Below are 24,783 nucleotides of genomic sequence, written 5' to 3'. Positions count from 1 at the left end.
TTTTATGCTGCCTTTATGTGTTTTTTGGAGCTTCAAAGTTCTGTCCATAATTAATTTGCATTGAAAGGACCTACAGAGCTGAAATATTTTCTAAATGTCTTTGTTTGTGTTCTGCAGAAGGAAGAAAGTCATACATGTCTGGGATGGCATGAGGGTGATTAAATAATGAGAGAACTTTCATTTTTGGGTGAACTATCCATTAAAGGAAAAATAATGTACCAATACAAAATAATCTACTAATGTACATCGAGAAGTGGTTTTGTTATTTAGAGTGATCCGTTGAGGATTAACTTATTGTTGTCATAACAAACAATGCTTTCCACAGGTCTTTGTTTGTAGACAACAGAAACCTCTGCTTTTACTTGTGGTTTTATAAGTCCTAATTATCAACAGGTTCGACCAGATATTTATTGTGCATGTGGATTTGTTTGTGCGTATATGCATGTGCATAATTGTGCAACTTTTATTAAGAATACAATTGCCAGTGTCCCATCAGGCCACTGAATTCTCTTACTTATCTTTTCCCCTTTAACATTTCAGAGACAACTCCATCTTAAACTGTCTTGTTTTTAGACTAACAGTGGTAGTGATTGTATGCCGGATGCTGAGAACAAACAAAGTTTTATGCAGTTTGAGTGGAACTAAAGATGAAACGTTAGTTAGCCGTAAGCCAGTTTCAGTTTAGACACTAGTAACCCATCAATTCAAAGAGCCTTTTGTAAAATTGGAATGGTGACGTCAAATGAACTCTATAAAGGCATAAATTCATAGTTTTGGTAGAAAAATAATATGAGAAGAGCAAGTTACCCTCCCATCCCTTAAATATGCTTTCTCTATTTTCTTTGGCATTGATATCTTCATCTGGCCAAGACGACTGGTCAGTTCTTGCACATTACAAACTGAATCCATAAAGGGAATATTTACAGTAGTTAACAAGTAATTAGTCTTTTTTTAACATGTTGGAAATGCTTGAGTACAGTCACTACCAGGTGAGACAAGATTCTGTTTATTAATTATTTTTGCTGTTATATATAATATTAGGTTTTAGTGTATTGTAACGTTGATTGATTTTATTTTCTAGCAATTACTTTTTTTATCCTGAAGTGACTAATGTGTTGCCTTTTATAGCATTAATGAAATATTTATATGAAGAAAGCATGTGACACTTGATTTCCTGTATGCAACACATTTGGAAAGGGGTCTATCTCTATATCATAAGCCAAAAGTACGTCAATTTTCTTTTTAATAAAATAGTCTATTATCTATGCAGTCTATCCAGACAAAAGCATGCGCCGATAGCATATGTGCCACAGCATGTGGCATTAGTATGTGTATAAATGTCTGCTTGACTATATTGGCACCACCTCCTTCTTGTTCAGTTGCAGTCCCACCTGGAGAACCCTGCTAAGTACCACCTTCAGCAGAGCCAGAGGCAGCAGGTGAAGCATTACCTGTCCAGTTCACTGGGAGCCAAGCTAAGCCAACAGGCCAGCACAGGGCCTGGTTCCAGCCAGCCACCAGAGCACGGCATGCCACCTGGACCAGGAACCAGTGCTCCCCATAGCCCTATGGCCCTTCTCACCCTCAACTGTGAGAAAGAGGTAGATACGAAGCCAAAGCATTTTCAGATAATGAAATTGTGTGACAGGGACAGTGACAGGATTCCAACACAGCATACTTTTTCCAAGGATACAGAATGAGAATGACAAATGCCTATTCATGCCCATCGTCATGTCCATGCTGTAGATGTATGAGCCAAATGGATTTTGAATGCAGCTTCCAGGATAAGTTGCATGATTAGTGTAGGTATCCATTCACATGGCTAAATTTAGTCAGTTCAATTGAGTCACGCCTAACGCAGATTATCTGATAATCATGTCGCTCCATACCTGTTTATAAATGATTTTTGTCTTTTGAAAAACAAAAGGAGCTATTATAAAAACGGAAAATCTACTCTTGATCATACAACGAAAATGCATGATGATCACTGGCTGTGAAATTCAAGTGCAATTACAATAAACTGTATATAGAATATTACATATGTGATTGTGAATACTAGTCAAGTCCTGAATTATACACAATAATCATTCCACTTGTGTATCAGACACCAGTAACTCCATTCTTAAGTATTTTACCTACAGAGTCCAATGTCAAGTTTAACTACTGAAATGCATGTTGAAGCCTGTTAAACCAAACCGAATACTTTACAGGTGTCTCACTCTGAGTTCCTGTCTTTGTCTGTAATGATTGATAATGCCACAGTTCAACATTTGAAATGCTGTGAATGTATGTGTAACCCGGACACACACACACAAGATGAGACAGTCACAATGTAAGTCAAAAACTGCTTTTATTGTTAACAATAAAAGCAGGCAAAAGTACAAACGGGCAAATCCAGTGAAGAGTTGTCGAGGGAAGCGTAGGGTCAAAAGCCGGGGAATCACAGAGAGTAAAGGGGGCAAATCCGGGAGAGTAGTCGAGGGGAGCGAGGGTCAAAGCCGGGGTAAACAGGATCGAGAGGCGGGTAAACTAACAAAGGGAGTAGGAATGAGGAGCTGGCAAGCTAAGGGGGTAGTCAAGAGGAGTTCAAGAGGAGATCAAAACTAGACGAGACTAGCGGGGGCAAAGACACGGGAAACTAAATACAATAACCAACCCCTGTGAAACGGATGTGCTGTGGTATTTATAGGGGAAGGTGCAGGTGTAAACAATGAAAGGTGATGAGACGAGTGCAGGTGAAACTAATAAAGGGGTGATAGAGACGAGTGCAGGTGGTCATAATGTTCTGGCCATTGGGAGCGGGCATGTGAGCCCGAGGAGGGAGACCTGCTACGAGCATGAGAGCTCGTAGGAGCAAAACGATCGTGGAAGCTCGAGGGAGCAAAACGAGCGTGAGCTCGAGGGGGTTGGAATGAGCGTGCGAGCTCGAGGGGGGCGGAACGAGCGTGCGAGCTTGAGGAGTGAGTGTGTGTGCGACGAAGCGGGGATGGGGCAGAGGAGCGGGGTTCGTGACAGTATGCTGTAATGTTTTCAATTCAACTAAGGTGTAACCTGGAAAAAAACAAAACACACACACACACACACACACACACACACACAGGTGTGAGAAAGATGTATGTACATGGCATATTAACTGCTCACAGAGTCTTTTCTCGATAATTATTTTGAGTTCACGTTTTAAAAAATGGCATACCATTATCATATCAGCTCTTCAGCATTCTCTATCATGAAGTAATTTAGCATTTCTCATAAGCCAAGTAATGACAAATCATGTAATGACTTTTACAATATATTACAACTGCTTAATAATCTTAATATGATCAATTCTTAAAGGGAAAGTTCACCTTTAATTGAAAGTCTGTCATCTTTAACTCACACTCACACTTTAACTCCAAATCCGTCTGATTTTTCTCTTGTGTGGATCACAGACGAAGATGCCAAACATCTCCTTTTGTGTTCCAAGGAAGAAAGAAAATCTTACAGGTTTGAAACAATTAGAGTAGTGAGTAAATGATGACAGAATTTTCATTTTTGGGTGAAACAGTCAATACACAGATTTAAACACAATGTGCTCTTGTTTTACATAAATACAGATGGACGATGTAATCGAAGACATTATAAGTTTGGAATCGAGCTATAATGATGACATTCTTGGCTTCATGGATGCAGGACTTCCAATGACGGTAATAGCCCTAAAAGCTTTACTGCTAAACATTATAGCACATTCTACAATTATATACAGTATATCATATATAGCACAGTATAATTTAAGAAAAAGATGCTAATTGTTTTACAGATCCATTTCACCTTAAAATTCAGCACATATTTCACTGAAATCCTGAATCTTTTTGGTTGTGGTTCATCATCTTTCAGATTCCACTCTCTGGAAACTTGTTGGACATGTACAGCAATCACGCTCTTCCTCCATCGGGGGTTTCCATTAGCAACTGCCCATCTAATCTAGCTGTCAAAAGGGAATTATCCGGTATACTCACATTCTTATATCTATAAATTTAATAGAAGGAATAGTTTACTCAATAAACAAAATTCTGTTATTATTTCTACCCTAATCTCATTCCATGATTTTCCTTCTTCCATGGAACACTAAAGGAAAAAAAAGGAAAAAACTTCACACAGCTTTTTGCTATGTAATGAAATTAAATGGTGACAAAAAGGACAAATAACACTATGAAACCAAGTAGTCGAAATTACATAAGCACTATATGAAGTCTTCTTAAATCTTTGATCAACAACCGTTTGCAGCTTCCAAAGCAAATATGGCGACTAGGGTTTCAAATAATATCACAGCCCAGAGTCACCCCATTCACTTTCATTATATGTCAAAAATATGTGAATATTTCTCAAATTCTTCCTTTAGTGTTCCACAGAAGAAAGTTAAATAGGTTAGCAGCAAAATCATGGAGAGGTAGTCATTTCTTTGGTGAACATTTCTTTAAAAATGGCCTTAAATAACTTAATCTAGGTTACAGTGAGGTGATTACGATGAAGGAATTTACAACAGATGTGAGTGGGGCTAGTCCATAAACGTTAAAATACTCACTGTTTCAAAAGTAGCCACAAGACATAAACAATATGCAATCATGAAACATGATTTTTTGTGTGATAAAATGGCTTACAAACCTTTTCTATGTAAAATTATATCCATTTTAACAGCTTTGTTGCCATGACGACATAACACTGTAAACACTAAATGACTGTAAAAACGGCTGAGCGGTTAAGGCTCTGGGTTACTGACCGAAAGGTCGGGGGTTCAAGCCCCAACACCACCAAGATACCACTGTTGGGCCCTTGAGCAAGGCCCTTGACCCTATCTGCTCCAGGGGCGCTGTTTCATAGCTGACCCTGCGCTCTGACCCCAGTTTAGTTGGGATATGCAAAAACAACTGCTTTTCATTTGCTCTGTACTTGTACTCTGCACAATGACAATAAAGTTGAATCATAATCTTAATAAAATTATAAGCTTCACATTTATGCTTGTAAGCCGTCCTAAATTGGCCCCATTCACATCCATTGTAAGTTCCTCACTTTATCCTCGATTTTTTGCTGTTTTTTAATAAAAGAAGAAACGAGTTAAAATACATTTTTGTGGTAATCAACATTATGCCACCAATGCTGTCGTTTCAGCTTAACTTGTATTGAGCCCAGAATATTCCTTTAAGTTACCATTTGAAAGCTCGCCAAGCTAATCAGTAAAAGGTATCCATATTGTGTGCAGTTACGAATGCACAATATCAATGATATATTGTATTAAATAGTTACCCCATCACCTGGCATGATGCACATTATGGACACACCTGGACCATGTGGACAATTTGACTCTTATCAAAGGCAGGAAGGCTTTCCAGTAGGTATGTTTCCCTTTGCTCTGCCTTTTAAATAAGCATGTATAATGAGATTTGACTGTATTTGAAGTGAATGTGATTATACAGTTTATTTAGACCTGGAACACATTACAGCAATTTTAACAAGTTTAACATTTTAAATTACATTTACATTAGCGTAAAGAACAAAATATTTCACAAATACATTGTTGGAATGTGTAAAAAATTGTCTCTGTGTAATTGATCAAGAAAATGCACACAATATGGACACTTGAGTGTAGAATATCCTGCATTAACACCTAAATACACAAAAAACATTTTTACATATGTTTTAAGAATTTCCAGTGCAGAGAAACAAAGTAGAATGCATTTTCACACTAGAGTTTATACTGTAGAACTTAAATATGAACTCTGTATTAAAATACTGAAGTAGCTTTGATGTTCAAAGTGTGAAGTTGTCTCTGATAATTGCAGTTATGGACTGCTTCAACAGATAATATGATTATGTGTTGCAGAGGCAGAGGTCAGAGCAATGGCAAAAGAGAGACAAAAGAAAGACAACCATAACCTAAGTGAGTCTAATCGTCACATTTAGTATTGTTTACATGAAAATATATTTTAAATATTTGCTGAAATGTCTGTCATATAATCTTAATTATTTATTTATATATTGGTAGAAACAAAGTGTCACTTGTATGACAATAGTCTATGGAACTGTGTTAAATGCTGTTTATTGGAGACCTTTTAAGAATTAAAAGAGGGAGCTTTATATAACATTCTCATCTAACAATATCTTTATTCTCTTTTCCATCCTTCCAGTTGAACGAAGACGACGGTTTAATATAAATGATAGAATTAAGGAGCTGGGGACATTAATTCCCAAGTCTAATGACCCGTAAGTTTCACAGTGCTTTCAAGGTTTAGAAAGAGATTTTGGTAACTCTTTACAACAAGGTTCCATTAGTTCCATTAATGCATTAGTTAACGCATTAGGTAACATGAACAAACAATTAACTATATAGTGTTTACATTATTTATTCATCTTTGTTAATGTTAATTATAGAATACTATTGTAGTTCATGTTAGTTCATAGTGTATTAACTAATGTTAACGTATAAAACTTTACATTTTAAATATGTATTAGTATTAGTATATGCTGAAATTAGCATTAAATGAGTGAATGATTTATAAGTATTGTTCTTTGTTAGTTCATGTTAACTAATGTTGTTAACTAATGTAAACAAATTATGTTTGTTAACCTTATTGTAAAATATTACTGGGATTTTAAATTAACTTTTTATATAAACTTACAGGATATATAGCTATATGAAGTCTTTAGTAATAATGACATAACTTTAATTTACAATCTACATATATTTGTATTCACATATTCATTTACACAGTGTCATTAAGCTAAACTTAAAAGTGTAATAATGCCATTGCATAAGATAACAAAAGTGTTTATGATTTGTTCACAAGAAAGATAGCATAAATACACTTTTAACTGCAAAACATTTTTAAAAATAGGTTGGTTTTGCTTTCAAATTATAAAGTAAGTAAAAAAGCAGTAGATTAAGTCTTCTTTTGGAGACATCCAATGTTCGGGGCTTGTGGCTCACTGGCTTAACATCCACTAAAAATGACCTTGAGACAAGTTTGGTTTAATGTAATTGCAAAAATGGCTAAGAAATGTGAGGTTATTTCTGAAGAAATTGTATATCGTAATTTGTTTTCAAATGCCATTCGGTTTGACATTTTGTTACCTAATGGAATATAATGCAATTTAAGTGTGGTTCAGTGTCAAAAGACATTTTGTGGTAATAGTACTGTATATGTGTACCAATATTTACACATGTCATATGTGTAAATGTATTGATTAAACACAGATGCCTAATGGAAGTGTAATCTTTTTGGATCTTCGTTTGGCAGGGACATGAGGTGGAACAAGGGGACCATTTTGAAGGCTTCCGTTGATTATATTAGGAAACTGCAGAAAGAGCAGCTGAAAGCAAAAGAGCTGGAGAACAGGCACAAGAGACTAGAGCATGCAAACAGACATCTACTGCTTCGGATTCAGGTACACAGCATTAGAAACAACAGCTCACAATACAGATTGTGATTGATTATAAGGTGCTGGCAACAAGTCACATGATCAGATTTTTGTGGTCAAGCATGTTTCAACATGTCCTTTGGAAAATAATTGCTGTTTTGAAGTTTAATGTCAAAACACTGACCGTAAAATTGCTTTGAAAGCTTATAAAGTATGCTCAGTGCTTTGACTGCATGAAATTGGAAAGTTACACTTGAGTAATTGATTATGGGGAATTTCCCTCATTTTAAAACATGGCATTTGATTCACAGTGGCCCCACTGTTTACACACACACACACACACACACACACACACACACACACACACACACACACACACATACACACTGCATACACAAAGTTTGGACTCATGTACTCCTTAATTATTTTTATTTTTCCACATTTTATAGAGTAATATTCAAATCATCAAAAATATGAAATAACAGAAAAGGAAGTATGGGAATTGTGTGGTGACCAAAAATGTTACAAATATTAAACTAATCAAAAATCAAAGCATTTATACTTTTGCTTCATCAGAGTAGTCACACTTTGTCGAGATTAACCAATTTAATGAGGAAGTCATTAAAGTATAGGATGCTTACTGTATGAAATAGTACTGAAGAATTTCCCATGTATGTTGGGCACATGTTGGCTCCTTTTCCTTCACTATCCAGTCCAAAGCATAAGCATTTAAGCATAAACCTTTAGATCAAAGATTTTTAAGATCATAGGAAACTCTGTCAATTCTCTGCTGAAAAGTTGCAAGACACCACTTAACAACCACTTATGAAGATTTTTAGAAGAATCTAGCTCTGTAGGTCCATACAATACACATGAATGGGGACCAAAACTTTGAATCTCCAAAAAGCAAATAACAGCACCATTAAAGTAATCCATAATAGGGCTGCAACTATCAATTATTTTGAAAGTCATTAATCTAATGATTATTAGAATGATTATTCAACTATTCTGCAATTATTGCAACGATTAATCATTAGCTCTTAACTGATTATTCAGCTTGTGCTCTGACACAAATAGTTGTATTAAACATGCTTACTAACAATAAAGAGGACAAAATCATCTTTTAGAAATATCTCTAAATGACATTCAATGAATTAAAGGGAAAAAAATAATTTTTATTAAGTTTAATTCAGTAAATAAATTCACTGTAAAAAAATCTTGAGTCTTGTTTTCCAATCAAAATGGTCTAAAAATCCTTAAAACAAGATACATTTACTTGAGAAGCAGCAGGTAAGATATATAGACTTGATTTAAGAGAATGTATCTTAAATATAAGTGTATATTTAAAGGATTTTTAGATATTTTAAAATATTTCTATTTTTAATTTTATATTCAACATTCTCAGATAAAAAAAATTTCTTCTGCAGTATAGCTGCTAAAGTAAATGTACATTGTTTTAAAGGCATTTTAGATATATAGATTGGAAACAAGCCAAAACAAAAACAAATCAAAAACGTATTTTGTTGCCATGTATAATGGGACGAAGACTTCCCTCTCTCACCTTTCTGTTCATTTCAATCCATCTTTAACTGAAAAAAAACCCCAACTCTCTCTTATTAATAAAGCTGCGTATTGGAAGTATCGTCTTCACGATAAAAAATGCACAGTGACATATATTATGATTCAATAAGTCACAAGAAATCACGTTATAATCTAGCTGCTGCATAGCCTTCCTTCCTCAAAACAATGATTGACTGATACGTTTTCTTTTTTGGCATTTATGACCTAATATTGACCTTAAAACATGCCAGTCTTTTGCATGCTGTGGCAACTCAAGAACAAACACAAAAGGCAATGTTAAGCTTCATTTAACAAACCAAATAGCTTTCAACTGTGTTTGATATAATGGCAGGTGATTTTCTAGTACCAAATTAGCAAAATAGCATGATTATTCAAGGATAAGTTGTTGGAGTGATGATTGCTGGAAATGTGGCCTGTCTAGATATGATCAAAAATTACTTTTTTCAAATAGTGATGGTGCTGTTTTTACATCAGTATTGTCCTGACTCTACTTTGTGATCAGTTGAATGCCACTTTAGTGAATTACAGTACCAATGTCCTTCCAAAACAGCAAAGTCTGTGCATTATTCCAAACTTTTGGCCACCAGTGTAACTGCATTAAAGATGTAACGCTGGGGTGTTTCCTTTAAAGACGCTCGACCTGCAAGTTTTGCTTTAGCGGAGCAACAGTAGCTCCGGCTCCACTTATTCCACAATGAGAGTGCTTCTGTATTTACATATTTTGTATTTTTGCTTTATAATTTCCTCATACTTTGTGATCTACATCACCTGTAGCTGTTTGAAAAGTTTAGAGTGCATCTGGACCGTGAGCTGTGTAATTTTTCCTCTCCTCAGTCAGGCGTGAACTGCAGTGCTGCTCTTGTGCATCATCATTAGAGATTTATGTGATCTCATGTAACTTTAAATGAGATCAAATGACTATTCGACAAAAAAAATGAATTGTTTCAGCCCTAATACTCTAGTGGTATAATAAAAAATATTTTGAAGCGATCTAATCGGTTTGGGTTGAGAACAGACCAAAATATAAGTCCATTTTCACTATAAATCTTGATATCTGCAGTCCTCTTGGCAATTATGATTTCAAACCTGACTGTGCTTCCTATCTCCATCTAGCGCTTTGCGCATGCATCCTTGACTTGGAAGTGTAATCGAGCCTGAAATCATGAATCGTGTATAGAGACTGCAATGGCAAGATATACAGTGAAAAAGGAGTTACATTTTGGTCTGTTCTCCCAAAAACGATTAGATCGCTTCAAAAGACATGGATTAAAACGTTGTAATTTTATGGATTACTTTTATGCTGCCTTTATGTGATTTCTGGTACTTCAAAGTTTTGGTCACCATTCACTTGCATTGTATGGACCTACAGAACTGAGATATTCTTCTGAAAATCTTCTGAAGAAAGAAAGTTATACACGTCTGAGATAGAATGAGGGTGAGCAAATTATGAGAATTTTCTTTTTTGAGTGAACTATTTCTTTAATACATAGAAAATTTGATTTTCATCAAATATGTAATCTTTCATACAATATGTAATCTAAAAGTACTCCAAAAGTAATCTGATCACCTAAAAAATGTATCCGAAAGATTACTACATACATTTTAGTTGTGCCATTTGTAATTAGTACCAGATTACATTTCAGAAGTAATCTACACAATACTGGTGACCAGTATTTTTTACATTTAAAAAAATGTAAAGGTCTATTCAAACCAAGTCCCAATATTTGTTACAAATATTCACTGCAAACAAGATATTGAATAGAAACAATGGATTCCACAGTAAAAAAAATTATTTGACTGTGATAAACACTGAAACTTGATGGTCGATGTTATGCTAAAATGTGTGTATTTGTTTATGTGTTTGTACTTTTTGTCATCTAGGAGCTTGAGATGCAAGCCCGTGCTCATGGACTCGCCGTTGTTTCCTCGGCCACACTTTATTCCTCCGAACTGATTGCACGAGCGATCAAACAAGAGCCCAGTATGGGGGACTGCATCTCTGATCTATACCCCCACCTCCCCAGCCCTGACATCTCTCGGCCCACCACTCTGGACCTCAATAATGGCACCATCAGCTACAATGATAGCCCCACAGAGGAGGAGGAACCTGGGGTCTATGACAGCGCCACCAAGGTCTCCAGCAACATGGAGGACATGCTTATGGACAACACTCTGTCTCCAGTGGGCACCATTGACCCCCTGCTGTCCTCTGGGTCTCCTATTCCATCCAACAATAGCAGTAGAAGCAGTATGGATGAACATGAGAATGGCTGTTAGCATTGCAAAGAAACTGGGGGGAACCTAAATTAGATGATTATTTGTTTCTTTTTTTGTATAATGAAGTGTTACCTGAGAATGTGGAGTCTACACTAGTTCAGTAGTTTTCCAGTAAATATATCTAAACATCCTTTAAACAAGATACATTTACTTAAGAAGTAAAGTTGTGTAAGATAATAAGACTTGTTTTCAAGACATTAATTAAGGTTATTTTTTGTGAGCTTTATGCTTAAAACTAGAAAAAACTGTTTGCCAAGTGAATAAAAATAAACGCAATTCAAGATTCTGTATATACTCTCACTGAGCACTTTATTAGGAACACCTGTACACCTACTTATTCATGGAATTATCTAATCAGCCAATCGTGTGGCAGCAGAGCAATGCAAAAAAATCATGCAGATTAGGAGCTTCAATTAATGTTCACATCAACCATCAGAATGGGGACAAAAATGATTTGGATGTGATTTCGACCGTAGCATGATTGTTGGTGTCAGACAGGCTGGTTTGAATATTTCTGTATACGGTAACACAGATAACTGCTCTATTCAATTATAGTTAGCAGAATAGTATCTCAGAATACACAACACGTCAAACCTTTAGGCGATGGACCACGTCTTGCACTTTATTTGGACTCTAGTTTTCGTAATAAAATGCTAATTGAGTGTTTGCTGAAAACAAGTCTTGTTTTATATCATATGCAGTTTTTCTTCTCAAATGTATCTTGTTTTCATGATATTTACATATTTTTACTGGACAATAAAACAATTTTGTTTTTTTTGCAGTGTATTGGAAAATGACATCATATGGATCGTTACATTCAGTTGTGGTGTGAACACAAGGTGGTTTCCTTTTAATCCAAATGATGTGTAACATGAAGACCACAATTAAGTGCAGTATTTATATATACAGTATTATTTTTTTAGAATATTTAGTGTATATAGTTTTTTGTGTATCATCTGAGTCATGGGTGTCAAACTCAGTTCCGGCCCTGCAGAATTTAGTTCCATCCCTGCTCCAAAATACCACCTTGTAATCTTCAAGCACTCCTGAAGACCTTGATTAACTGCTTCAGGTGTTTAATTAGGGTTGGAGCTAAACTCTGCTGGACTGTGGCCCTCAGGAACCGAGTTTGACACCCCTGAGTGTACTAGATTAGAATGACTGTGGTTTTAACGGTGTGTTGATTTTATGAAGGATAACTTTGAAAACAATATGAAGAATTGCCAGACAGCTAAAGTGGAATTCCAGCATGGAACCATTAGATTTCAAAGTATACTGTGTTTTAAGAGCACATTTGTAATTGTATTGCTGATATGAACCTTACACTGAACATTAATTATGTAAGCTGACTGTCAAATTGTGGCCTCCAACAACTGCCCTTGATTAACCCTATTTTTGTGCCTTATCTGTAGAAGTATATACAACACTGAGTGTTAGGAATGTTATCTTTAAAAGTCATACTATTTTACCAAAGCACTACCAAAGTCCTTAGAGGACCTTGCTATTGTCCACAAGATATGGAAATGTACAACCTTAACATTTTGGAGCGGAGTAACCAGTAACTCGTGTCTAAGTGTGCCCAATTCAGTTCACTTTTACGTAACCTTGAGACCAATTTTCTATTGACATCCAGAAAAATTAACAGAGGCCTATTAGGTTTAATTAGGTCTAATTTAGGACATACAAATTATTAGTGGTGCTTACTCATACTTAAAGTATGTGATTTTTAACAAACCTTTAACTCTAAGTATTAAATGTTGGCACGTAACCCATATCCCCCACCGTTTCTTCTATGGACATGAATGATACCTCAAATTGTGTGGCATGTTGAGGAGAGCTGTGGAATTCACCTGACATACTCTAAAACAGGTTAAAAAATACTATAGACTTACATTGAGGGGTGGGCTCTTTTAAAAACAACAGAAAAGCACCAATCACAATTGTTTTGACAAATTGACAGAATTTCAGACATCAAGTGTTTGAGAAACTTGTCATGTTGATTACATTCATTGGCTATGGGTGAAGTCTGTTTATTGCTTTCACATATACTTCCTTACCATTAGAGACTGAGGAGTTTTTGGGAATTACCTCATATAAAAAGTTGGATTTCTCTCTTGGGATATCCAGGTGTCCCCACACTACCATTTGATCCTTGGATATGCATATGATCACTGTAGTTTTTAACTTGTCTACTGTGTCACTTTTGTATTTTGCAGGGAATTTGGCACACAAATTCCAAATAGAGGTTTCTTAGATACCTGCAGTGGTGACAAATGGAAGATTTGTCCTCTAACATGAATGATACACTTGGTTGAGTGCATAAAAGCATAAGACAGACTAGATTATGTACATTATAAAATTGGAACAGCCCTTGCAACAAATAAAAATTGTACTCTATTCTACCCCACAAAATTATGGAGATTTGGTTTTAAAAACAAAATCATTAAGTAATCCAAACAGTCTATACAGTTATTTATTATAGTAATAGTAATAGTAACTGCTGTTGATCCGTTACATTTCTAGGAATATTAAGGACGGTGAACAGGATTATCTTTTTACATTTCTTTATTGGTAGTTCACTAATCAAGGTCACTGTTTCTTAGTTGATTGTATGGTCTACCACAATTATCTCTTAAATGGTGTTGGACATTTCCCCATTATAATTTTTTCACAATGATCAGTATGAGTATACAAACAAATCTTTACTGATAAATGAGTGGCTAAACAATTATTGAAGTACAATTCTATATTATATATTATTATTCTATATTATGCCTTTTATCAGCTCATTGTAAAGTCTTCTTCAATTTTTTAGGTAAATAAGGTAATACAAATGTTAAGTTTTGTATATGAGACAATTCATTAAGGTTTCTCAAAAAGTTACCATTTATATCAATTGATTTTACCCAAACCCTGTAGTTTTCATTGTTTTTATTATTTTTTAAATTAATTTTGTTATTAGCTAAATGTATAATTTTTACATTAGGTATACTAGCTTAGATAAATTATATATTAGATATAATATATTGTATATTTTATATACTACTAATAAGGTATAGTGTTCCTAAAGATGATGTTTTGTAGTGTTGACACTTGAAATTAAATTCTAATTACTATGTAAGATCAAGAATGGCTGAGAAACCTTCATTAAGTACATTATATTTTTTAAAACATTGCAATCGCTGTCGTTTCTTATTTTATAGGTTCTAAAGACAGGATGATTGAACCAAGACAATGGTGTGTCATATTTCAACCACATGTTTGTGGTACTTGTTGTGTTCAATATAAAAGCTATTAAAACAATGTTGCTCTGTGACATATTACACCTTTCTCTTTATAATACAGACTGTTAATTATAAACCTGCATGCATGACATAAAACACAAGGCATACTTAAAAAATAACTGATTTATGATTATCAGAAATGTCCCTTTATTGAATATGAAATGGTGGGAAAGAAACCATAAAGAAAGATCTTCACATTTCATGTCAACCTTCTTCTATTCACATCCATTTACAAAATGGCATTTACAGTTATGAAAAACAATTGTCTTAACTGCATAAAACTTTATGCATGCCCATAATGTATAAATGGAAAAAGATATGATACACTAGCATACATTGCCCCCCATGTACACAGTGGTTAATCATATAAACAGGTCATTGGTAGCACAAGATTTCGTCGAGGTGACCCAGTTCTGAGCTCATCACACCACTTCTCATATGCCCTGAACAGAGTGCTGTCATTGATGTCGTTGAAGATTTCTAAGAGAGGAATCAGGAAAGAATATGATTTATTCTTAACTCACATGACTTACAAATGTGCTTAGCTATTTCAAGCACCCTGTATAGCTTGTAACAATATTTTAAAATCGTAAAAAGGAGCATATCATTTCTTTTAGTAACCTTAGGTATAGACCTTTGTATAGTATATGTAGATCTACTTAAAATAGCTTTTTATGTGAATATCTAGACTGAGAAAGATTTTACACAGAAAAACCTCTCAGTTACTGTTGTAACCCCCAATCCTTGATGGAGGGAACAAGACGATGTGTTGATTGAAGCAACACTAGGGGTCGTTCTTGAAGGCCTCGGTTACCTCTGAACTTGAGAAAAGGCCAATGAGAAATTGGCAGACAGAATTTGCATGTCCCTCCGCCGGACATACAGGTATAAAAGGAGGGAATCGTGCGTCTGTCCATTCAGGTTTTGCACTGAGGAGCCGAGAATGAGTTTCGGGCATTACAGTGGCTCGGTACAGCATCATAGCTAGGAGGACACAACGTCTCGTTCCCTCTATCAGGGAATGGGGGTTACAAAAGTAACCTAGACGTTCCCCTTCTGTCACTCAATCATCGTTGTGTTGATTGAAGCGACACTAGGGGTCCCTATTCAATCACGTCATTTGCTGAGCTGTGTACGTGATCTGCTGATGCAGGTGTGGGAAAGCAGTTGCGTGCCAAAGCAGCAGGCTGCGTCAGACTGCAGGTACCCTTCCCCAACACCCCATAAAAACGTCAAAAAGTGGCGTGCCAAGCATGGGAGCAGGCTGCGCCAGCCGCGACTTTTCTCTCTCTATGTTTCTCGCATAGAGTTAAAGTGGCTGGGGCCATTTAACGCTATAACACGCATCAGGGAAGGCATTCTTTTCCAACTCCTATTCTTTCAGGGGGAGACCACATCCTGCCCAGGCTGGGGGGAGGTTAAATGTGGCGAATACATCACATGGGTTTTCAGGCCACATGTGGAAGTGGTGCGGTGGTAGATCCTACCTAGCGAGGGAGGAGTTGCTACAAACACAGCGTCAGGCTAAACCCTGTGGAGCACCTATTCCAGTAAAGAGTAGTTAGTACCCGTAGTGGGTCTGGTCAGGAATTCCTAAACTGAATTTGCAGACCAGAGGGCTACATCCAGGGAGTGCGAGTTTAATGGACTCTCCTGGGAGAAAGAGCGCACGTGATCACCTCAGTGGAGGGAAAGGGCGCTATGTGCAAGCGGAACACCCGGTCAGTCATTCCATATTACCGAGTTCTACGTGCTCGGACCTGAGAGAATACGGGACAAAACTGACTCAACCCTGAGATTGTAGAATCTCTTAAAGGTATTGGGTGTTGCCCAGCCTGCCGTTCTGCAGATGTCTGCTAGGGAGGTGCCGTTGGCCAGTGCCCACGAGGACGCCACACTTCTCGTCGAGTGTGCTCGAACCCGCAAGGGGACAGGGGGCATGGCCAGGGTCTGATGGCGTCGATGACCCAGTGGGCTAGCCTCTGTTTGGAGACAGCATTCCCTTTCCGCTGTCCACCAAAGCACACAAAGAGCTGCTCAGAACATCTAAAGCTCATGCTGTCCACAAAGGTACACAAAGGACACACCGGACACAGCAATGAAAAGGCTGGGTCTGCCTCCTCCCGGCAGATTCACTACCTGGACCCTGAAGGGGGTTATAGGAACCTTGGGCAAGTAGCCTGGTCGAGGTCTTAGGATGACATGGGGATCTGCCGGACCAAACTCCAGGGCAAGGAATACAGCCAGCAACTCTAGGCAGTTGATGTGCCAAACCAGCCGGGGCCCCGTCAGGAGGGGGAGGCGTCAGTGGTGACCACAACGCATCGGGACACCTGCTGTAAAAGGACTCCTGTCCACAGAAAACAGAGGTCTGTCCAGGGGTTGAAAGTCTGGTGGCAGGAGGGGCTGATGAACACACAGTATGTGCCGCGGTGCCATGCCCATCTTGGGAATCGAGTCTAAAGCCAGTGCTGAAGCGGTCTCTTATGCACCAAACCCAGCAGCGCGACCACCGCGTAGGATGCCATATGCCCCAGGAGCATCTGGAATTTTTTTAGAGGAACCGCAGTGCCTAGTTTGAACAGGGGGAGGCATTTCAACACTGACTGCACGCGCTCATTGGTGAGGCGCGCTGTCATTGAGACTCTAACTCTAACTCAGCACCTGTTTCCTGTGGGCGCACAGTATTTCTCGAGAGTGGGCTAGGTTGAGCCAGTCGTCGAGGTAGTTGAATATGCAGATGCCCACTTCCCTTAGCGGGGCAAGGGCTGCCTCTGCGACCTTCATAAAGACACGAGGGGACAGGGACAGGCCAAAAGGGAGGACTTTGTACTGATATGCCTGGCCATTAAACGCAAACTGTAGGAAGGGTCGATGTCGAGGCAAGATAGAGACGTGAATGTATGCGTCCTTCAGGTCTACCACTGCGAACCAATCCTGATGCCAGACGCATGTTAGAATGTGTTTCTGCATCTTCCATCTTGAACGGGAGTTTGTGTAAAGCCCAGCTGAGCACTCGCAGGCTGTAGTAACCTTTCTTTATCTCAGCTGGAGGGACAGGCTCTATTGTGTCTTTGAGTTAAAGGGTCGCGATAGGGTGCTGCCATTTTCGCCATGCACTGAGGTGAAGCAGATACCGACGAAAGGGGGCGGGGGCCTGGCGAACTGAATGTAGGGTACCGCAGTAAAAGTGATAAAGTTAAATGAAGATTCTCCTCCCGGCATTCTACCGGGGGGACGGAGTGATCTGCTTACCAGCTCCGGAGCAAACATTTAGTTCCCCGAGTTGTCTGTCTCAGGAACACTTGGGAGCCTTCAGGGTCCTCGAGGACGGGAGTGTGCGCTTCCTGCGGGGTGCTCGACGCTGTGGCTGAGAGCTGGGCCCAGGTTGAGGTGGAGCTGCCTGACGTCTAGAGGCCACAGGAGGATTCCCTCGGTGAACAGACGAAGCACGGCTCGCGCTGGAACGGCAGCGAGGCATGATGTGGGAGATGGCCTCCGTCTGTTTCTTCACCACCGAAAACTGCAGGCTAAAGTCATCGCCGGTGGTACTTGGAGGGGGGGGGGCATGGGTGTGAGCGCCGCCTGGACCCGAGGAACCAATAGTCTAGTCGTGAGGGCTGCAGGGAGGATGGAGGGTTCCAGTCCAACCCCATACTCACGGCGGCCCGGGCAAGCATGTCGGCCATCTGGGCGTCAGCCTCAGACTGGGCAGGGCGACCCGAAGGCAGCAGCCCAGTCTAGTCTCCCACGTCAGAAGCCGGGACGTTCTCCAATGCAGCAACGAATTCGTCATCCAGCTCGGTGGATCCGAAGGAGTAGTCGGACTGGCCATGAGGCGTGCCGCTCTCACCTCGAGCCCGGACAGAAGTCAATGAGCATGCTAGGTGGGCGGTGGTTAGTGGGGAATTACCCGTGAAACAGAGCCCGCTGCCATCTGCAAATCACCTCCATCGCCAGCTAGGTTGTCCAAAATCCCGTGGGAAGAAGGAGCGATGCGGGGGGGGCGGCTTGAGTGGTGTTCCTTTTCAGGAAGGAAAGCCACGACCGCAACGTTGCCATGATTAAGTTCTCACAGTGAGAAAAAGAACCATCCACAAACGCTGCCTCAGTGTGATCGTGGCCCAGACACACGAAGCTGCGTCTATTACCGTCAGGAGCGGAGAGATATCGACCGCATCCAGGAACTACACAGAGGCGGAAGGGCATCTTTAAAAAGACGCGTCCTGAAAAGGACATGCAACGTCTGCTGTGTGTACTCTTTGAGAGAAATTATACTGTTTTGTGAGAAAATATACTCTTTCAGAAGCGCTAACGAAGCGCTCAGGGGCAAAGGCTGCACTGGTGTGCAGAGAATATGAAAGCCACTGATACGCACCATAAATCCAACAGCAAACGCTCCGCAGAGGTTAGTGGAACAGAAGTGATCTCAGCTCGCTGATTGCACAACCGCTCGGCTCCAAAGAAAAAATCTGAATGGACAGATGCACTATTCCCTCCTTTTATACCGTATGTCTGGGGGAGGGAAATGCAAATTCTGTCTGCCAATTTTGCATTGGCCTTTTCTCAAGTTCAGAGGTAACCGAGGCCTTCAAGAAAGACCCCTAGTGTCACTTCAATCGACAAAACGTTGAGAGAGCGACAGAAGGGGGACAAAATCAACAATGCCGTTTAGACCAAGACTAGATGCTCTGAAAAAAAAACTGTTAACCTAAAAAAATGCACTTCATGCTGTAACATCTAAATTAACTGTTTTTATTCAAGTGAAACTATTACTTAACATAACTGAATCAACTTGAATACATTAGATTAGGTAGAGAAAGAGCTCTATTTAATAGAACCTCTATATTAAATAAATAAAAAATTATAATCTTTGTAAGTATGTAATTCTGGTTCTGTTCACTCCATCTTCCTCCAGTCTTATTTAAAAAATCTTAATTTATTCCACTAGATAGCAGCAAGTACTAGAAAAAATATTTTTTCCTCTTATCACCTTCCATCACAAAATGCCAGTCTGAAATGTAGGTGGTGCTTTAACACATTTTATCTCCTATAGATGTCCATTGACATTCAGTCTAATTTTCAGATCACGCATCACCCCCACTGTATCATTGAACATCTCGGCCTCTGTGTGGACTAAAAAGCTCAATCTAGGTTTTTATCTTTTTAACATTGTATCATCAATAGTCGATAACCTATATTTCTGATGATTTGTTTAGTATGCTTTTCCTGCTGGACTGCATATTTTGTTCTGGAAATCTAAGATAAAACACTGGAATATTAACACAAACAAGCTCACAGACAAGTAAAAAATGCCAATATGTTTTGGAAAACTGCAGATATTAAGTTTAAAAAAAGACTTTTGTATTTGATGTCTTACAGAAATCATATTTCTCTTTGTGAAACTTTTGAAAATCTTTAGAACTGTGATATTAGGGCAACAAAATAAAATGTGCAGTGGCATTCCTGAGAATGACAGCTTTCATTTGATATATGATTTGTCTATTTATGTGCCATTTGAAAGACTTTTATATTCATATTAAGATTTCTACCACATAACCTCTAGGTGGTGTTGATTTATAACCCTAACCCTAACCCTAACCTTATTTTGTTATTTTTTGTAACATAAATGCAGAAGTGATGGTTATTTATCAAATGTTCAGATTCTACGCTTTCAAACAATACCACGTATGCCTGACTTATGTATTCGGAGACTTTTCTGTCATACATTTCAGTGTCAACTTTTTTCACCACATAGTGCCCCCTTTTGGACCTACTGGTAGGTCCTCAGAGTTGAAGAGGGGTAACAATTGCAGGAAAACTTTAGCTTAGAACTGCTAAAAAGATTTATTGAATTACCTGCTCTTCCCAGGCCTGTGGGTAAGGGCATTCGAACAAGCCCTCCAGAATGTTGAAGTCGGTCACTTAAAGATTTCTGCACCAGAGCGAAGGAGCAATCTTGGTGCCACACTGGCAGCTCCAGCCCTAGCATACAACAGATAATCCTGAACTTCTCCTCCTCTGTGAGTAGCCCTATTTCACGGGCCACATAGAGCATGTAGGCCATATCAATGTTCACTGCTTCACCATGAAGAAGAGCAGGTAGAACTTTCTAAAAAGAGAAAGAGAACATTCCAGAAGGTTGAATAAGGGTTTCTGATACACTAATTGCTGCAATTTGCATGTTCACATGCAGTTCCAGGCATTTCTTCAGGCTATCTACATTTCGAAACATAGTAGCTCACCCCTGAGAAGAATATTAAAAGCCTTGAGGCAAAACGGATCAATCAGCTGGATGAAAATATATAATTTATAATCCACCCTACCCTTTTGAAAACAGTCAAATGTACAGTTAAGGAAGTGAATTTTAGATACCATCTCCAATTCAGGGCTGATCAGGTGCCCAAAGTCAACCAGTCTGTCAAGATCATCCTCCCATAGGTTTGGGGCTAATTCTTCTAACATGGATTCTATAGCAAAACGTGTAGATACAGAAGCCGGGTCAATATGGTCTTCTTCTAGCACTGTAGAGGACTGGAACTTGGAGTCTAAGAGGAACTGGCCCTGAGTTTCTAGAAGTTCAAACAGCCCCCTGTGCTTCATGAGAGCCATCTAGAGGAAAACGAATAAAAGGTTAATTTTCACAAAATATACAGCCTAAAAAGCAAATAATAAAACTAAGAGATCATTTATTTACCTTAAGCATTTCTGCAAGCCCATTGGATATGTGCCTCCTAGAATTGGTTTGTATAAAGGACCTATCTAAGAAAGCAGCAACAGGTGCAATGTAGGTGCCAAGCTTATTCTTGCAGTTTGCAAAGTTCACACCTGTCTTTGCCCCGACGCTGGCATCAATGTAGGACAGAAGGGTCGTGGGAACACGGATGTAGGGTGTGCGCCTTCTGTAGAGGGAGGCTGCGAGACCTACAATGTCAAGGCACACCCCACCTCCGATGGCAATGATGGGTTCTGTGCGTCTGTCGATCCCAAACCTATGGACTTCTTCCAGGATCTTCAGTGCCATTTCCATGCACTTGTTCTCCTCCGTAGTGGGCAGGGGCAGGATTCGGTACAGGACGTTTCGTGCCTCGAGGTATTTAGTGACCTGGGAACCATAAAGTTTGTATACAACCTCATCCATGACTATGAAGCGTTTAAGGGGCTTGCTGCTGGACTGTATGGCTTCAAGCTGTTGAGTGTCTCTGATGTGGCCCAAAAGCAGTATGTCATTGCTGGAGTCAAGAAGGCTTTTGGTCTGAGTAACAGTGTATGTGAAGGTGATGGGGCTGACCACTGTCCAGGTGGTGCCATTAGAGGAGGTGCTTTCATAACTGAAACATACAAAGCTCATAGCTCATTCTGTTGCTCCTTTTTTGAGGAAAAGTAAAAAAGCTAAATAAATATTAGATATTAACAATAAAATAAATTACAGAATAGTTTAACCCTAAAACAGGCAACATGCACCACAAGATACATACTCTTTAGTTTCTTGTAGGGGGTATGAGAAAGAGTTTATCACCCAATCTAATTTATCATAGTTGGGTCTGTTTTGAGTATGTGGGTCACATGACTGGGTTCAAATTTTCTGTGATCATTAAATCAGACTGACCTAAACCAACATGGCTGCCCATGGTGCAGGACATGTTGACTTTGTGATAATTAATAAAAACATTAAATAAAACTACTAATATGAATTGTGAACATTGCCTATAGATGTGAAAGAAGAAAATTAAGGCATATGTTGTTCATGCTGTTATTTAGTATATTTTGAAGTTTGCATATCCCCTGAGATATGTAGCCAGATTAAGGGAAGAAAAATTGTTAATCCACAATATTACACATACACATTTATAACACTTACACATGTCATACATGCAACATTAATGCTAAACTTTTCTTAGTCTTGTTACACACACACACGCACACACACATACACTCACACATATGCTATGTTTTAAAATAAGAGGAGAAGTCAGAAACTTTGTTAGAAATTATGTTTTGAAATATTGATGACTTTGACTTTTTGGACCTTAATATGGCAACATATCTTGGGAGATACAACTAATAAATCAAAAATATATCAAATATATAAAAAATTCCTTTGGATATGTTTCACTTAAGTCCACATGATATAAAAAGTGGCATAAAATGATTTTTTGCTAATTATTTTCTACTCTTGCCTGTTTAATAGTTAAACACTTGATTGCAATCATGTTATGTTCTCATATAAAAAATGTATTCAAAAAGTATAGTCTACTACAGTACGAAAACTTTTTTGACATGGCATAAATTACATAATGTAAGCTTTACTGTACTTTTTGATGGTTTATACCCACAGTTTAGCAGCTGAAACTCGCCCCTTTAATCCTTGCTTCACTTTTTGCCCCGCTTTGCGCTTCCAGGTCCCTTTCACCTGCACCAGACTGAACTCCTGTTTGTTGAGTTTTTGCACGTTTTCCATCGTCGAGCTCTCCTTGGTTGGGTAGCAAACTAATGCTTGGCAGGCGAATTTCACGTGTACTAACTCTTTAAAAAATTCCCCAAGGTCACTCCATATTTGGAGCGTCAATAGGCTATATATTGTCATGAAGTGTATCGGCAGGAATCAGGGAGGAGCTTCCGCAAAAACATTATGAAAGATTCTCTCTCTTCAAAACCATGAGCTTTCACTGAACTTGAACTTAAACAACAATAACGTTCACCATATGTGGTTTGGTGACCACACGTGCAAGAAACGCCCCGTGGCTGGTAAATTATGAAATATGATGAGACAGATGTTACATGAGCGCTAAACGATGGACACGTGTTCTTTCAAGCGTGTTCAATTTCGAGGGCGCTATTGACGCTCCTTTTCATTGCATTCATTTAGCAGATTGCAGAGCAATGTTTTTTGTTATTATGATATTATAAAGGAGGGGAACCAGGGCAACTTTAATATTTGAATATAAAACAGTCTGAAGAGCCTGAAATTCGGTGGGGTTGCGGCTATTGCGCATCATTTTAATAATTCCCGCAATTTCCATGTTCATAATGTGGGAAATTCCCACACACTTTTATTCACTTTATAGTGCAGCTGTCTCTATACTAGTAAACCAATAGATACAGATAAACAAATCAAATCAATAAACTTGTTTTTGTACCAAACTGTAATTCCAGAAGCTGCACGATTAAATCCGCTGTCAGCAGTGTCAGATACTCGCGCGCCGTGAGAAAGTGCTTTGTCGCATAGAAACTGAACTTTGAATCAGTTCGGTGTCATGCTCACGCGCAAAAATTATCAAATGCTACAATGTAGTTAATAATAATATTAAGAAATATAATATCTGGATGTGTTAAATAGCCTTGTTGTTAAATAAAGCGTTTTTAATGATACAATCATAATTTTACAGAACGTTAACCACTTCATATCTCTGATTAATGTTCATTGTTTTTCCAAAGTATTTGGAAATATGTGAATGATAAAAAAAAAAACTGTTTAAGTAACAATGCACGTCATGCAATTCACCCCAGATTGATTTTTGACCCTCTGTAGGAAAAGTTTGGGCACCTCTGTTTTGGAGAATATGCTGACTCACGCTCTCAATGTAGTTGGGATGATGCTGATGTTGTGCAATGTTTCTATTATTGCTTAGTTTGCAAAAAGAACAGCCTTAACAGGTTTGCCTATCCTCTTTTCCCCAGTCATTATATAATGCTTTCCTTTGCAAACACACATAGCCTTCGCATAAAAATAATTATTATTTGCCTATTTATTATCATTAATGCATCAAGATTAAAAAAGAAATAAGGAAGTTAAGGAAAAGTGGAGTGGAGCTGATTTAAAAGGTTTGCTTATGTTCGATAAGCAACCATGTGCATGTAAAAAAATGAGTGCAGACCCTCTTGACCTTTGCATACCACATATTCCAAAATGTCAAGTTATCCAACATACTGTGAACTTTGGAATTTGCCTACTTTGGTGTTTGCTCTTTGAGTTTTTTGTTGTTGTTTGTTGAGGTGATAGATAGCTAGACTTATTTTAAGCAAATACACACATTTATCTGATATATATATGGCAAACGAAGAAATTCCATATATATATATATATATATATATATATATATATATATATATATATATATATATATATATATATATACGTTATCATATATATCAGCCCTTTATCAGATTTCTTTATGGGTGTAAATAATTAAATAAATATTTATTTATTTAATATTTATTGTTTTCACAAAGCAGTAAAAAGCATATT

General features: G+C 38.3%; 2 protein-coding genes across 2 annotated transcripts; one reads left to right on the top strand and one right to left on the bottom strand.

Moving 5' to 3' along the window:
- Positions 1–855: 855 nt before the first annotated feature.
- On the top strand, positions 856–13,975 carry LOC127646522 (microphthalmia-associated transcription factor-like). The gene is made up of 9 exons (XM_052130255.1): positions 856–989; positions 1,380–1,601; positions 3,594–3,683; positions 3,874–3,985; positions 5,277–5,369; positions 5,858–5,914; positions 6,162–6,237; positions 7,272–7,419; positions 10,855–13,975. The coding sequence occupies exons 1-9, from the start codon at positions 957–959 to the stop codon at positions 11,248–11,250; spliced, it is 1,227 nt and encodes a 408-aa protein (XP_051986215.1). The 5' UTR covers positions 856–956; the 3' UTR covers positions 11,251–13,975.
- Positions 13,976–14,680: 705 nt separating this feature from the next.
- On the bottom strand, positions 14,681–23,203 carry LOC127646898 (2-epi-5-epi-valiolone synthase-like). The gene is made up of 5 exons (XM_052130850.1): positions 22,871–23,203; positions 21,232–21,865; positions 20,910–21,146; positions 20,394–20,646; positions 14,681–15,014 (listed from the first exon to the last, which is right to left on the bottom strand). The coding sequence occupies exons 1-5, from the start codon at positions 23,119–23,121 to the stop codon at positions 14,893–14,895; spliced, it is 1,497 nt and encodes a 498-aa protein (XP_051986810.1). The 5' UTR covers positions 23,122–23,203; the 3' UTR covers positions 14,681–14,892.
- Between the last annotated feature and the right edge of the window lie 1,580 nt (positions 23,204–24,783).

Source organism: Xyrauchen texanus, chromosome 7, assembly GCF_025860055.1.
Source record: "Xyrauchen texanus isolate HMW12.3.18 chromosome 7, RBS_HiC_50CHRs, whole genome shotgun sequence".
Taxonomy (NCBI): domain Eukaryota; kingdom Metazoa; phylum Chordata; class Actinopteri; order Cypriniformes; family Catostomidae; genus Xyrauchen; species Xyrauchen texanus.
This window is presented reverse-complemented; position numbering and strand designations above follow the sequence as displayed.